General features: G+C 42.0%; 1 protein-coding gene across 6 annotated transcripts in view; it reads right to left on the reverse strand.

The window, feature by feature from the left end:
• Nucleotides 1-7,510: 7,510 nt before the first annotated feature.
• Nucleotides 7,511-15,028, reverse strand: part of GALNT9 (polypeptide N-acetylgalactosaminyltransferase 9) — a 283,879-nt gene continuing 276,361 nt past the window's right edge. For all 6 annotated transcript variants that reach the window (XM_067539375.1, XM_067539374.1, XM_067539376.1 and 3 more), the window contains 2 exons: nucleotides 9,672-9,839; nucleotides 7,511-8,181 (listed from right to left, as the gene is read on the reverse strand). In XM_067539375.1, the coding sequence (XP_067395476.1) occupies nucleotides 8,035-8,181; nucleotides 9,672-9,839 (315 nt within the window). In that variant the 3' untranslated portion in view covers nucleotides 7,511-8,034. The remainder of the gene's footprint in view (nucleotides 8,182-9,671; nucleotides 9,840-15,028) is intronic.

Genomic DNA, 15,028 nt, shown 5'->3' on the forward strand with positions numbered 1-15,028 from the left:
GCATGTGATTGGTCCCTTAAATATCACATGCAGAAGTTATTCAGCATCGTTTGGCACAGAGCAGTTAGTCTGTTTTGAAGATGCTCAGGAAAATGGATCATGGATGGCTGGCAGGCAAGAATGATCTAGATCAATGCAATTGCCTCTTTTGTCACAAGCACTAAAACTTATTGTGTGGAGAAAAATCAAATTAGGCTTTGGCGACAGGCAGAAATTTCACCAGTACATCTAAAATTGACATGCGAGTGTGCATATACAATTTGTATAAGTTATACAAGTAAATATTCATTATATTATATATAGTACGATAATTGGCATATTTATATTTAGCCAGGATCTCTAGGAAAATCTGCTTCTCCAAACCTTTTTTGATTCTGAGAGTCTATACTTTCTGCCCATCTGAGCAGCAGATTGCAACAAATAGTTTAGCCTGGGAAGCGCGCTCGCCCTTTTCAAGTTTAAAGGGAAAGCTTCATTAGCATATCTTCTCTCTGTCCCTCAGACTGTCATTGCCAGAAGCAAGCAAAGAGGGGAGGAGAAAACGGAGATCTAGCGCTTAGGGTCTGTGGGTAGAAGTGGTCGTCAGCTTAATGTACCAGTGGGCTGTTATAAATATTACATAGAAATGTTAGTGAGACCAGACAGCACGGCAGCTGTAAATCCTGGGCCTGAACTGAATGAAGCAAAATACTTTGGTGTTACGGTCTCTGTGCTGCACACTCAAGAGGCAAGAAGGGAAGAGAAAATAAACCTTCCTCCACCTTTACAAGATGTAACATTAGCATATGGCAGCAGTTGGTCTGATTCTCAGTTCCTTTACCATGTTCTGGTGGCATAAAGGACCGTCACGTGGGTGGAAGTAGCCCCCTAAGAGTTCCCTCTATCCAAGGGAACTCCCTGGCTGATATAGAGGGCTAGATACTGGTGCTGCTCCCATCCCCCAGCACAGGATGTATGTCCGGGACATGGCTTAGCTCACTGATCTATAGCTATTATTCATTGCTTTCCTAGGGGCCACAAGAAGCAGGATTGCAACCTTGAAGCTGCTCTAACTTACACTGGGATGGAGGCAGGCAGGCCTCAGAATATGAGAAGCACAAAGTGGCTTAAACCTATTTCCCTCCTTCCCCCTTTTCAGCCCCAAGCACAGGGACGGAGTGATTGGGAGACAAGGCCCAATTCTTCTCACAGGACATGCTATCTGGTGGCGTTAAGACAACCTCGTCTAATTGCCTTGGCACCCATACTGACCTCACTTTCGTAAAGTGCTACCTCAGTGTAGTTCTGTGGCCTGCTACACAGCAACTCCCCATCTACACAGTGAGCTCAGAATCAGCTCCACATGGCTTCTGCCTGGTCACGCTGCCATGGAGGCCATAACCCAGGGTTCACCTTGAAAACTGTGTTTGGACACAGGGAAAGCACAAGTAGGGCAGAAAAGAGACAGCCAGAGACACCATGTGGCTGCCAAAAGGGTTGCCAAACTCTGCCCAGAACGAGGAGGGATTTAACAGAGAGTTTCATAACTCTTAGATGTGTAGGGTTTATATGCCTTTAATAGCTGTAATGTCCCCCACCCCCTTCCACTAAGCACAGAGAAATGAAGGTAGAGGATGCTCCTGCACTGAAGCAGCTACACTTTGAAATACCCTCCATACTCCAACTTCCGGCATCCCAGAGATCATATCAAAGTGCCAAACTAAAATGTATCTTTCCTGATAAAAAGACTTGAATACTACCAAGGCCCATGCTGCTTATGCTGTCTGTTTCCTTTTCTCAATACAATAAGGACCACCTTGAAGATCTACTGTGCCAACAGGCTTTTCTCGGACAGATAATGGATTGTTATAATGTGTATTTATGGCTTAATGAATGTCATTTTACTTTAGTGACCTTGCTTTTCAAAAAAGCAGCACTGTGGATTGCAATACGATCTTTGTTAATTAGAAAAGCTCCCCTTTCCAACACAGACATTTTCACAAAGTGCAGGTCATTCACACTATTAACCTGTCTGAAAATAAATCATCTTACACAGTTATATTAAAGAAATACAAGGCTATATTAAGCAGAGATGGCCTAAACTGAAAAAAAGCAAGAAAAGATGGCTAATTACTAATACAGGGCTAATAATAAACAATTCATGAAACCTTTGCAATAAAGATGCTGCGTTTGTTTGCTGATTCCTAGAATCATATTTGCTAGTCTATCTTGAATATTGTGGTAGATTCATGAACATGTTTGCAAATCCTGCAAGTTTCACCATTTTTAGTATGAATATTTTATTCATAATGATAAATACTTCAGTCTCTTGCTTTAAATTTTCCACTTATCCAATCAGAATCCAAACCCAATACCATCTGATACAAGTGACCAATCATAGGATGTGAACAGCAAATAGACAAAACAAATAATTCACAAGAAATCCTGAAAATCATTATCTAAACTATCTGGTGTGCATTTACCAGTGATAAACACACACATTAATCACAATTGACTTGTGAATGATTTATTGACAAAGGAATACAAAAGGATACATTCATAACCTATATTATGCACCTGACCATCTATAATAATTACTGTGATATAATGAATACCAGATTCAGAATTACTGATCAAGTACATGTAAGAACATAGTTCTGCTTGATATAATTTTGAAGCTACTTCTGCCAAAGAAGCTACAGGGTTTCTTTTAAAAGTAGTTTTTCTGTTTGCTACTGAAAGATGCCGGATTGATAGCGGTGGGAAATTGAGTCCACAGATAGCACAGAGCGCAACACAGCAGCCTTTTCCACAGTCTCATTAATGTGGATTTACAAAGAAATGTTGTCTGCCACAAAAGTCAACATCTGACGCAAAGGAAAACAAGACACTTCACTGTTGAGTCCAGCTAACAAAAATATAAGCTAAATAAATGATCCCACAGTCCATGCTCTAGCAAACTCCTCATGATGCACACAGGAGTTTTGCCTGAGCTGGATGGTAGCATTAAGACCTTTTGTAGGGGCCCCATCTCCTACACATGGAGGGGAATATACTCCATAAGCTCTCTCATTCTTTCCAGCTGCTCTATGACCTTAACTCAGTCAGATCATCACATGCTGTAATACAAATTTTGGGTGCTCACGAGTGTTATAGAAACAGCCTTGCTCGAATCCAGAATCAATACAGTAAATATAAGTTGTGTATTTCATATAGATAAGTAATACAAAAGCTGGCCTGATATCACGATGCTTGTTATCTGGTCCCTTATACAGCATGTGGGCAGTTCTCGGCTCTGCTCTCTGCATATTTGGTATTTACAAAGCACTCAGTGCCCTCTGTGCATGGACTTTGCACAGGTGTAAATGACTTCCTGAAGTGGTTTTTATTTATCACAACAGGCCAAGTCTCAGCTGATGTAAATTGGTGAAGTTCCAATGGTCTTCTCTCCATTGACTCCGGGGGAACTATGTCAATTTAAACCACCTGAGACTTTGGGCCCATAGCATCTAGGTGCTTTGGCTCATAAAATGTGGGATCAATCATTCACTTCTCAGTCTTCTGCACTAATTGGGCAATATAAGAAATATATAATTTTCTCTTTCCTTGGCTTTCTGGGTTTCATTTAGAACAGTAACATAAGCAATGACAGACGAATTGTGTTGCCGTGCATTTGCTTTACACCAATATGTTTTTTCTACCCAGATCTCATAGGAAGAGAGACCTTTCAGCATCAGCTTCCCATACTGCTTTGTGGTTCAATTGCATATTTTCCCCCAGAGCTCAATGCTTCCAAGAATAATGATTGCACCATAAGAAATTCCTGATGTGGGAATATTTTTTTTAACCTGTATTATGACCACTGCCTAGGAAGCACATACTCATCCCAGAAGGACATGCGAGAACTTCAGTTGATATTTCTGAATGGATTGGCCACTGGCAGTGCTGGCCTCATACATCTCGGCCCTGGAACTGGAGCTCCAAGACCAGGCTTCCCCACGGTTTGACAGACACAGTGCAGTCTTGAACTGCAGTGTTATAAAGCTAGAATTGGACATGCACTTTAAAGGGCCAAATCCCTAGCTGGTGTAAATGGGCATAGCTCTGTTGACTACTGTTGCATCAGATGAGGATCTTACACTAGGTATTCAGTGCATACTATCAAAATGGGCTAATGTGCCTTTATAACATACTACATTTCATCTACATTTTATAATGAAGCGTACCGTTTTGTTGCTGACTTTGCATTTTATTCGAAGATTTCAAAAGTTACAATACTCAAGAATGCAGCTCACGTCATTGGTAAAATGCAGAGTCATTATTAACGCTTCAAGTGTAAATACAAATGGACTTAACATGACAAATGGATGAACATGATTTGCAACTGTAACTTGCCTTGCAGTTTGCTGTGTTGGTTTTTGTTTTCTGAAATCAGATTTATTAGAAATAGTTCAAAGACTAGGTAATGATCAGGGTTGGGCAACAGAAAACTGTAGCCCAAGGAAAAAATAACAGGTGTTTCTGTGAGTACTTGAGGAAACGTCTTGTACAGAAATTCTCTTCTTCAAAATCAGATTGACATGTATTGGTTGAGCTGGATATTTATGATAAGTAAATTTTGTCTTGATTTATTAGAACAAGCCAGGAGAGCTCTACCTACAATTTTGTATTAACAACACTTCTGTAACTAAGTTGTTAAACTTTGTGAAACCATATATGAAATCAGCAACCAAGTGCTAGAGGTGGCGTTGGATAAACCCACGAACAGTTAGGTGATTACAGATCCTCGTGGAGTGAGGAATGGTTTTTGGGTGATGGATGGGGATTAGTCCTTTATTGCTTCTAGTGAACAAACTAGGGAAGCGTGTGTCTGTTTTGCTTCTGAATTTGGTAGACAGTCCAGATAATATGGCAACGGGCGCCAAGCAAGTCTCTAAATAGGGAAAACCACTATTGCCATTTAGAAACAATGATCTAGATATTTCAAAGTAACGATGCTGGCACCAATTGACTTAATTGATTGAAGTAGGTGGTATTCGGGGCATGTGGTATAGTAGAGTTCATGGGAAAAATTTTCCTTGACTCTAAATAACTCAGCAACAGAAGCTGTCTTATGGATTTGCAGCATAAGACCCTGGATCACACACCTAAGCTGTTAGCTAGAAGAGAGTCAGCCCTGATTCTCCAGCCACATTCCCAGCAGGCTGCAGTGGCGATTGAATCCATACATGCTCTTTTTCAGTTCCATGCTTGGAAAATTTTGCTTCTCCATCCCCTGGCTTCATAGATCATCTACAGAGGTCACCAAGAGCTATGAAATCTCGGGGTGGAGGGTGTGTGTGGGCCAGGAATAGAGTTCAAGTGTCCTGGGTCCATAGAAGCAGAGACATGTGTACATCTATAGAGAAGCAGCTGGATAAGTCCCTCCGGTGTTGCTTTGCACAGCAGCCTGGAAAATCTGGGTCTAGTTCAAAGTGTGAGTGAGTTGGTACCAAAGCCTGTAATTGTATCCGACAGTGTAGTCTAGGACAATCCTTTCCTGTTCATTAACGTGTGTAGGTCTATGTAGTAAAGCAGATCTACTGGGATTCTCAGCTTCAGGATCACCAAGCTGGAGTGCAACATTCCCTTTTAGCTGTCAGGTTAAGAACCCTGCATTCCCTTAAGCATCTCTAGGAAATACATGCTTTCCTTTTATTCCTTCCAGGCCTGCCAGGGCTCAGGCAGGCTTGCTGTCCCATCCATAACCCAGGATTACATGGGGATTTAAGATGCCTCGCAAGAGAAACGAGGAGAAATATTTAGTGCAATATTTGGGTAGGCGACAGATACGGTTAACCTTACTACTCATGTAACTAGACAAGTGTCTTTCCATCAGCTTCCAACCACCCTCACACAAACCATTACTTGGCATTTCTGAACTTGGAAAGCCTGCTTGTTACAATGGCTGTTAATAAAAATCAGCGTGTCTCTGTTCCTCAATAACTTACCTGGCAAATGATAACTTTCCTTTCCTTGTCTTGTTTTTCCAGGCCAAATATTTCAAGGCATAAACGCCAGTCAGGGTCAATGACACAGAACAAGGCCTCCACACAACGTCTTCCTCTTTATATTGTATCAGGGGAGATGAAGAACTTTCATTTTTATAGGGCATACAGGGCATTCTTCAAACCGTTGTAGAAATCCTGTGCAAATCCCTGCACACCTACTGTCCATTGTAGGGCTAGAGGGTTTAAGTGATGAGCTTCTGTGGATCCCCTGTACTGAATCTCACCCATATTCTATACCTTGTAGCTTAAACTGTATATATTAATTAATACATAACCCCATCCATAGGACCCAGGAGTAAAGATCAGTGGTTTGTCATCAGAACCTCCAGGAGAAATGCCTTTCCATTACTCATCACAAATTCAGTTTAAGAAATAAAATCAGGACAAATTATATCAATTTGCTCTCCAGATTCCAGCTAAGAGTTGACAGGAGCTGATGAAATTTACATGTTTACCTTTAATGTTTTATTTAATGTTATGCCCTGGATAGAAATTAACTTTCTTTGCTTCCACTTTATGTTGCTCCACTTGCTTTGAAATGGGAACGGCAAGCTTTTTGATAAACAGATCATCTAGATTCACTCTACCATGGTGTCTGTAATTGCCTATTATTCCTTAGTTAATTTTAGCAGATATTTCCTACACCTCCTACACCTTTATACTGTAAAAGGCTATGCACCATGGGCCTGATCCAAAGACCGCTGAAGGTCTTTCCTTTGACTTCAACGCCCTGTGGATCAGGCCCCTTCATTGTTCTAGCCCTTTGCACACAGACACCAATGGGTCATGCACTGAAGTGCAGGCCTAGAAAGGTGCCATCACTGCTAAGGATTATACAGGCCAGCAACAGTCAAAGTTTGGATGGCACATTCATAGAAATGTTACTTCTTATGTTTTCTGGATCTTTCTTGTTCTAATCTTGGACAATTTTAGGATTTACCCTGGTGATGAAAGGACGTGGTTACGGCAGGAAATATGCCCTTGTGATTGCTGACATTCTGCATTCCTACGGACGTGTAGCAGTGGATCTTTTGAAACAGGAGCCCAAAGTCAAGCTCCTAAATCCAGACTAGGCACCTAAGTAAGTCACCTAATTTTCAGATGTGATGAGCATCCAGCAGCTCCCACTAGTTTCGATGCAGTGACTCACAGGTGCAATGGTATGCCTGCACACAGCGTATTCCAGGACCGGGGCCTTACATTGTAACTGCAATCAGACGGCAGGTTCCAGATGGATGTTCTAGAAATGCAAACTATAGTACCTACACTGTCCCTAAGGCGTTACGTAAGGAAGTGCTGTATTTTGTTTCTTTTATACTGGCAAGACCTAAAAGTGGCAATTCAATGGAGCACGTTGATGTTTTAACTATTTACATACGAACCCCCAAGATGCTGCTTTGGAATAGGCGGAAGGTGCAAAACCACTTGTAAACGTGCAGAACTGACTCATCCCATAAATACAGAGGCTCAGGCAACCACCCTTGAAATGTACAATATAATATATTTTGCAGTGTTATTTATTCACAGGTTGTTGTTGTTTAGTACATGAACCAGACATGCTGAAAAGATGGAATTTCCCAGTCCACTTGTATAGGAAGTACAGTAGAAAAGGCACATGATTATTCACCATAGGAGTTGTGCACCAGTCAATAACTTAAAGCTAAAAAGCTATCCAACAGAGGATTCTTTTTAATGAGATAGTAGAGGGAACTCCCCTTTGAACTCATCACGGACACAGCTGTCTTTTAATGCCTCTGGGAGAGCTGAAATGAGTCGACTTCTCTGTCTGTTTGACCATCCCAAGATTTCCAGGGCATCCATTGATTTGAGGGAGAGTCAGGCAGGATTCTAATTTTTCCTGTTTGTTAATCAGTGCCTAAAAGTCCAAAGCCCTGGAGAGTGAACTCCTTTTCATAGTAGTCTGCTTTAACACAAATGCCTTGGAGGGTATTGCACACTGAGCAATGGACAATGGCAGAGGTGACAGCTTCTCAGCCCCCAGCAGTCAATGTCGACCATGTTTTATCCAGTTTCTAATCATCCATTTTTGTCCCGAGCACCTTTGTACCACCAGTCTGAGCCCAAAATTGGCATCCTTTGACATTTCCACTTCTAGACACCGTCCTGTGTTTCTGCTGACGATTGGGCCATTCTGAATTGAAGAAAGAAAAACATTAGGTTTTGTCACATGCTCTACCCAATGGCTGATTTTGGCTTTTGCTTAACATTCCTTCCATTATTCAAGTAGTTGAGCAAGAGGGGTTTGTTCCTGACAGGGTTGTGTTTGGCAGAGTAGTTAGAACAGAGATTTTTAAAGCAGAACAACTTCACCATGCGAAGGCTGGTTGGGACGAACCTCTGCTAAGAAAGGTGAGACTGGACTGTCTGTAAATATGCGGCATGCTCACTCTATGTTGGCAGAAGTTTAGAGCACAGTAAGTGGAGTCATACAAGGCAAATCCTGCTTGGACTGAAGCCTCTGGGAAGAGGTTTGGGTCCACACACAGAGCTGGTATGACGACACAGGTGTGTATGGCAGCTGTAACCAGTTGGAGGCAGTGTGGGAGTCAGAAAAGGAGAGAGACACATTATCTATCCATTGCTGTTTCAAAAGGCGGAGAGACAGCTAGCCACACGTTTCATTTGTAAATCAGTTCAGAGAAGCTAATGACATCCTTAACTGAGCACTGATGTTTTCACTGGGACATTATAAATTTGAGACTCTTACACACATGATTTTTTCTCCGTTAAACCTTCATGCTGAAGAGACAGTGGGGTCTAGTAGATATGGCACTGACGTAAGAGTCAGGATACTTGGATTCTATTTCCAACTCCACAGCAAACTGGTTCCATGATCTTGTGCAAACCATTTCACCTTTGCCTCTTTCTCCCCCCTCCCACTCTGAGTCTGTCTTGTCTATTTAAGACTGTAAGCTGCCTGGGGCAGGGACCATCTCTGGCCTCTGTGTTGGTAAGTGCCTAGCACAATGGGGAGAGCTCTGCTGATGGCATGACATAGCCCATAGGATGCTGGCTTTCAGGGCTGAAATTCTCCTACAGTAAGGACTCTATAGTTTGCCAGTATGCATTTGAAATAGTCACACCATATATAATCATTTTCCCATTAAACTGAGAATTTTAAAACCAGCCTTTGACTCCACGGGTACATCTATGTTGCAGGCAGGGGTGTGATTTGAGGCTCAGGTGGCTGTGCTCTAGCTAGCTCGCTACAAACAGAAGTATTGGCAGCATAAGCCTGTCTGACCCGCCAGGCCATGTATTTCTATTTTAACGAGATAGCGGGAGTATAGCTAGTGTGGGCACATCGACATAAGCTGCTGTTCACACCCCTGGCTGTAATGTAAATGTATCCTAAATGGAGGGGTAGTTGGAAGAGTTCAGTCTCATTTGTAACTTGAGAGAGGTAGGGTGTGTGTGTGTTAAGCGTTGACACAACCTACATATCTTCCCTCTTCCAGGGCTTCCTGAGGAACCTGCGGTTGGAGATATATAATCAGTGCAAATAATATGCTTCTCTTTTGATTAGCAGCAGATGGCTGCATGGATTCCCTATTATCCAGAGCGGGTGCGCCTGTCTAATTCACAGGACCATAAACCATATTGTAAACCTCTCTTTTGTACCTGTGTAAAATCCCAGAGTCTTTGTGCTGGTCTCAAGACATCGTCACATTTCTTCAGAGTTGGGGTCCTGCCTTTCCCGTCGTCAATGAGACATTTCGAGTCAGGCAGAAAGGCCGTGGAGCCCAGGGGCCCTAACTGCAGAAGTCCTTCAGAACTATAGCGGACTAGCTGGAGAAAAAAGGAAGAGAAAGACGACACCTATTTTAAGCCCTATCAGCACTACCAGAGGCTTCCAGTAGCGAAGGCTGGAAAATGATGCACACCCATCACATTTTCAACTCTGGCTGCTTGTTTTGGGTGCCCTACTTTGGGCCACTAAGACCTGAGTTAAGGTGCGCCAACTTCAGAGGCAGCTGAGCAACAATGGAAATCAGGCCCTGAGGTTGGACTAATTTGCACCAGGCTGGTTGGAATACAAGGAGCACAAAAATGGCTTAGAGCCACCCTTGCCCCACCATCCATGTCTGCCCCAAGTGCAGGAATGGAGTAACTGAGAACAGGGCTCAGTAGCTCCGTTGTACCCTCTCTTGTGGTTGGGTTGCCCAATTTCGGCATGTACTTTTAGTGCAGATAGGGAGTAAACCCATATATTACCAGCATGGCATAGCTCATAAGATGTATAGTTCTCCCTCCTTCTCTCCGCCCTCCGAAAAGAAAAAGAAAAAAAAAAAAAACATTGCAAAGGGCAATCAAGAAAATGAAGTAATCAATATGTAAATCATAACCACTCTCAAATCCACTCAGTGGGAATTGATTTTACAAGGCCACAATGGCAATTTGCCATGCAGTTTGTTCTTAAGAGCTCTGTCAGAGCCTATTGCTAGCAACGACTCTAATTAGTTTTTGTAAATAAACAATATTGAAAAAATCCATCAGTGCAACTTGTACATCCGGTATCCAAAAAGAAGAGAGGAAGCAAAGCAACAATTCACAAGGAAAATAGCAGGTCTGCTAACATGTGCTTCAGGTCTCGACAACAATGATCTAGACTCTGATATTTCACTTCTGTTGGGGGCGAACTATTCTGAAGTTTAGTGATGTGGTAAAAGCTATTAGCTATAATTAAAGGTTTCAGTAAATAACATCTATTTTGGGGCTTTTTTAATACAGAAAAAAGTTTAAGCAGGCTGCATGCAAGTACTAAAGGCTTAAGACACCGAACACGTTATACGCCCATTAATATTTCTTGTAGGAATATAATGAGATTCAGAATTTACCCTGTCTTCATTGTACATATATGCACGTATAGTAAGTGACCACTTCACTTGTTTGAAGCCATCATCCATAAAAGGGCCCAGTCCAGAGCAACTAATGTGCAGCAGGAGATGTGAAAAATGGATCTTTGTGGAGGCAAGAATTTATTTTATTACGCTAGGGCCTGGTTGGGGGAAAATATTAAAATATCAAGAGGTGAGCTATTCCTGCTCCTAACTAAGGGTGGCTTGTACATCATGCAGTACCAGCATATCCATGATGATGGTGGGTTCTCATTGTATTTCATAAATTGTAAATGATAATAATAGTACTTTCCACACAGTTATAAAACAGCCTTCCAGCAGAAGACTCCAAAGCACTTTCACAACATCCTCCCCCCGCAATGATCTGTTCATTTTACAGCTGAATAAATTGAGGCACAGAGAGGTTAAGTGATTTGCCTTACTCGAGATAAGTATTTTTAGCTCCTTTTAGACTCTGGGAACCTTAGTCACAGTGGTCAGGTAACGCATTAAAGATCACACAGCAAATGGAAGGTGAGCCAGGAATAGAACCCAGGAGGCCTTTCTTAACTGCTAGAAAATGCTCTTTCCTCGGTATAAACTGTTTTAAATTTTTTAGTTAAAAAGTAACGGCATATTCTGCCCTTCTCAGTTATATCACTGTGATTCTGAAATAACTTCGTTGTGTCAAATTCTGCTTGATCGCCTGTTTAAATCTGGGGTAACTCCACTGATGTCTGGATTTACATGCAAATGAGATAAAATATTGGTCCCTTGGCTCTAGATTTAACCATGAGCAGAATTTAGCTTTAAGGATATTGCTAACTGGAGACTTCTGCAGGGCTCCCATGGAGCGTGAGGCAGGGAGCTGCAGAGCGAAATCTTCAGCCATTGGAGAAATGCAATCATCACCCAGAAATTCACTGCTTGTCTGGTCTTATTGCTGTTATGAGACTGAAATTACTTAAAAAGGAATGGAGGGAAGGTTGTGAACCCTTGGCATTTACTGGATATTACTGACCAGGGCAAGTGATGATATCATTAAGGGCCAATCAAAAAGCTCTAATTAAAACCTAGCTTTCTAAAGATCTCATCTTTCTTATTAGCCTCAGAAAGCACATACTGTGAATAATCATATCTTCCTAGTGGTAAAAGAGCTTTGTCTGTTCACTTATAGACCAGAGGTCCTTTGACAGAGCATGTGTTCAATGTTACCATCTGCCACTTCTGTTCAGAGCAATCATGTGGAGCAAGGAGTCAGGCTGGATACTGTATCAGAGAAAGCAGTAGAATAACCCCTGGAGGATTCTTCTTGTGGATGAGTGAATGACATCAGGCGATGCACTGGCTCTACATGGTAAATCACAGTATAAAAGACATCTTTTCTTGCCTTTTCCTGTGTGGGGTTGGGGAAGTGTTCAAAGAAGGTAAACTAGTTCAAAATCTGAATGGTCTGTCAGCTCATACAAGAGAACACAGTTCGTACACAGGTAAAATCTGTTTTAAACTTTCTGCAGATTTCACACTTCCAACTCACTGTGAAAGATGGGCAGAGAGTGAGAACGAGAGGCAGCTGTGGCTGGGAATTTGCAGCCACAGCAATATGCTTTTCTCGCGTTACTGTAGTCTCTCTTTGTCCCCTGTACAACTCACCATCAAAATGCTCACTGCAAACAGGATAGCTTGCCCTCGCTAGACAACCAAGTCCAGCGTTGATAATCAGCTACATGATCTATAGTTTAGGATCAATTCCCCTGTGGATCAGGGCACTCTGTAGTTTAAATGACAAGAATTTGCCATTGCAAACTCTAAAATAAACAGTTTTTCTGGCATAAAAGATATCATTTCCTTTGGAATCCCTACAGCCTAGAATTGTGTGTCGAACATCACAGGAACCAACATGTTCTGATGTTATAATATTTATAGGGCAGACCCTTCAAACACAGATGGCCTGTTAAGTAATGTTATTTCTGCTTAAACCTCGGGGGAGGAGGGGATAATATATATAGGGTGAAAGATAGAGTAAGTCTACAGATGCACCTGCTACAGTGAAGGCTATTGCCTGGTGACAGATGAATGCACTCAGTTATCTCAGTAGATGAAAATGGTCCCATTTGTGCCATTATTGTAAAGGGCATGTCAAAGGTTTAGTCCTCAAGGATTCATATTTTCATGCGAGTCACACTGGCCATGAAGACTTCAGTCCACCATGAAACTTAGCATGCAAGACCAGTTTAACACCATAATAAGAAGCACAATTCTTATCATCCACTCCTGCAAGGATTCGAGTTAAAAACTGCTGCCTACAATCAGGTGGTTGATAAAATGTAATAGCCATCCAATTACACCAAACGTGCATATGTCTAACAGATCCTACAACATCCGAAGAATCGGTCATAAGTGCTAAAGTACTTTCATATTAAATTAAGTAGTTTAATACTGTAGATCGGAAAACAAGGAAAAGGACAACGGCTCAACTCCCTTGTGGCCTTCCTTAACAACAGATGTAAGATCTGGAGCTTTGATGCCAGATTGTTAGAGTGCTATTGGATTTTGTCAGATATTGTAATTCAGACAGAGAAATCTGTCTGCAGAATCTGAGTAGATGCAGTAGAAAATGTTAATTCTTTCTCTGACTAATATGGTTTCTATCAATGACAGAGAGGATGCAGAGGGGATTTTAGAAAGCTAACTTCAACTCTGGTCATCATTCACTTCTATCAGAGAAGAGCTAAAGGATCCATATAAATGTCACTGAAGCAAAGTGTTCTATTAAATACCCCCCGGATATAATCCTCTGATTATCTGTTGTACATGTGATACTAGAGGTTTTTTTCCTCCCACCACTCAGGAACTGGAGTGGAATGAGAAATCTACCAGAGGTTATTTATCAAAACCACCATGCCCAGTTTAAAAATAGCAAACAGCACTATCTCTGGAAGGTGTCACCCAGATGGTAACTTTCTGATAAGCAAAAGCTAGCTTTTAATTCAAGGTTGGTGGCTTAGAGTGTCTGCCCCACCTAATTTTCAATCCACAAGACAAAACGTGAAGATCTTCACATAGTTTAGGTAATGGTTGTAGGGATTATCACACTGAGGGACTTTGGCAGTTTTGAAATTACCTTCTCCCCCCGCCCCGTTAAAAACAAAACAAAAAAAAACTTCCAATGCTGCTTTGTCTTCTTGGGCTAATTTCAAAGCAGCCCACCTCATCTGTAAGCCTGTGCTGTAAACAAGAGGGAAAGTCACCTTGGAGTCTGAAGCTTCCAGCCTACCTATGAGCATTAAGAAACAATGAATAAACAAATAGATTTGTACTGAACCCAACCAACATGCAGGTGTCGAGAAGTCAAGCCATCAGCTTTCATCCGTCCAGGAACTGAACGTGCCATGCAGTAGGCAACTCCAGAACACCAGAGCACTGTCAAGTAAATTGTTAAATATCTGCCCTCAAGCAACAGTTTAAGCAAAGCCTTTCATCGACTCCTTTTCCTTCTGTTTGTGTAGCTACCGTGCTGCAGGAATCCAAATGTTGAGCCCTCCTCTTTCTGCTTGGTCTATATGTCAAGAGATGTCGCAGGTCCCCACTGGCAGTGACTCATCTCTCTACCAGTGAGACAGTGTGCATGTGTGTGTGTGCAGGGAGGGTGGAGGTGGCTGTAGGTTGTTCATCAACACTTTTATATCCCCAGCTGCCATTTTTCCTCTTCTTAAATCTCCTTCCTCTTTCACACACTGCAGAATAATCAGGGTCGCAGCCCAGCATTCAAGATAGACACTGAATTCCTCTGAGACTGTGTAACCACTCACAGATAGTAGATGGGGAGACTGTATATGAACTGTGCATTCTGCAGCCACTCGGAGATCCTCCCAGCCCCAGTTAGCCAGGAATAGGAGAGCCTGGAAATGATTCTCCTACGAGACAGTGCACCTTCCACTGACTGCCTCATCTTCTAGTTCAGAAGCGGTTCTATAATAACGGATCATTAAGCAGCAATGTGTCAACCAATGACTATTAGAGACAGTGGTGCAAGATGGCAAACTTCCAGACCAGTCTTGGCACTTCAAGATTCCAGTCATGCTTATTTGTTCCCTAAAAACTTTTAGAGCTCTGTCCCACATTTTGCATGTTCTTCAG

The sequence above is a fragment of the Emydura macquarii genome, unplaced genomic scaffold (assembly GCF_026122565.2).
Source record: "Emydura macquarii macquarii isolate MOO-44397 ecotype Brisbane River unplaced genomic scaffold, CSIRO-AGI_Emac_v2 contig_554, whole genome shotgun sequence".
Classification (NCBI taxonomy): domain Eukaryota; kingdom Metazoa; phylum Chordata; order Testudines; family Chelidae; genus Emydura; species Emydura macquarii.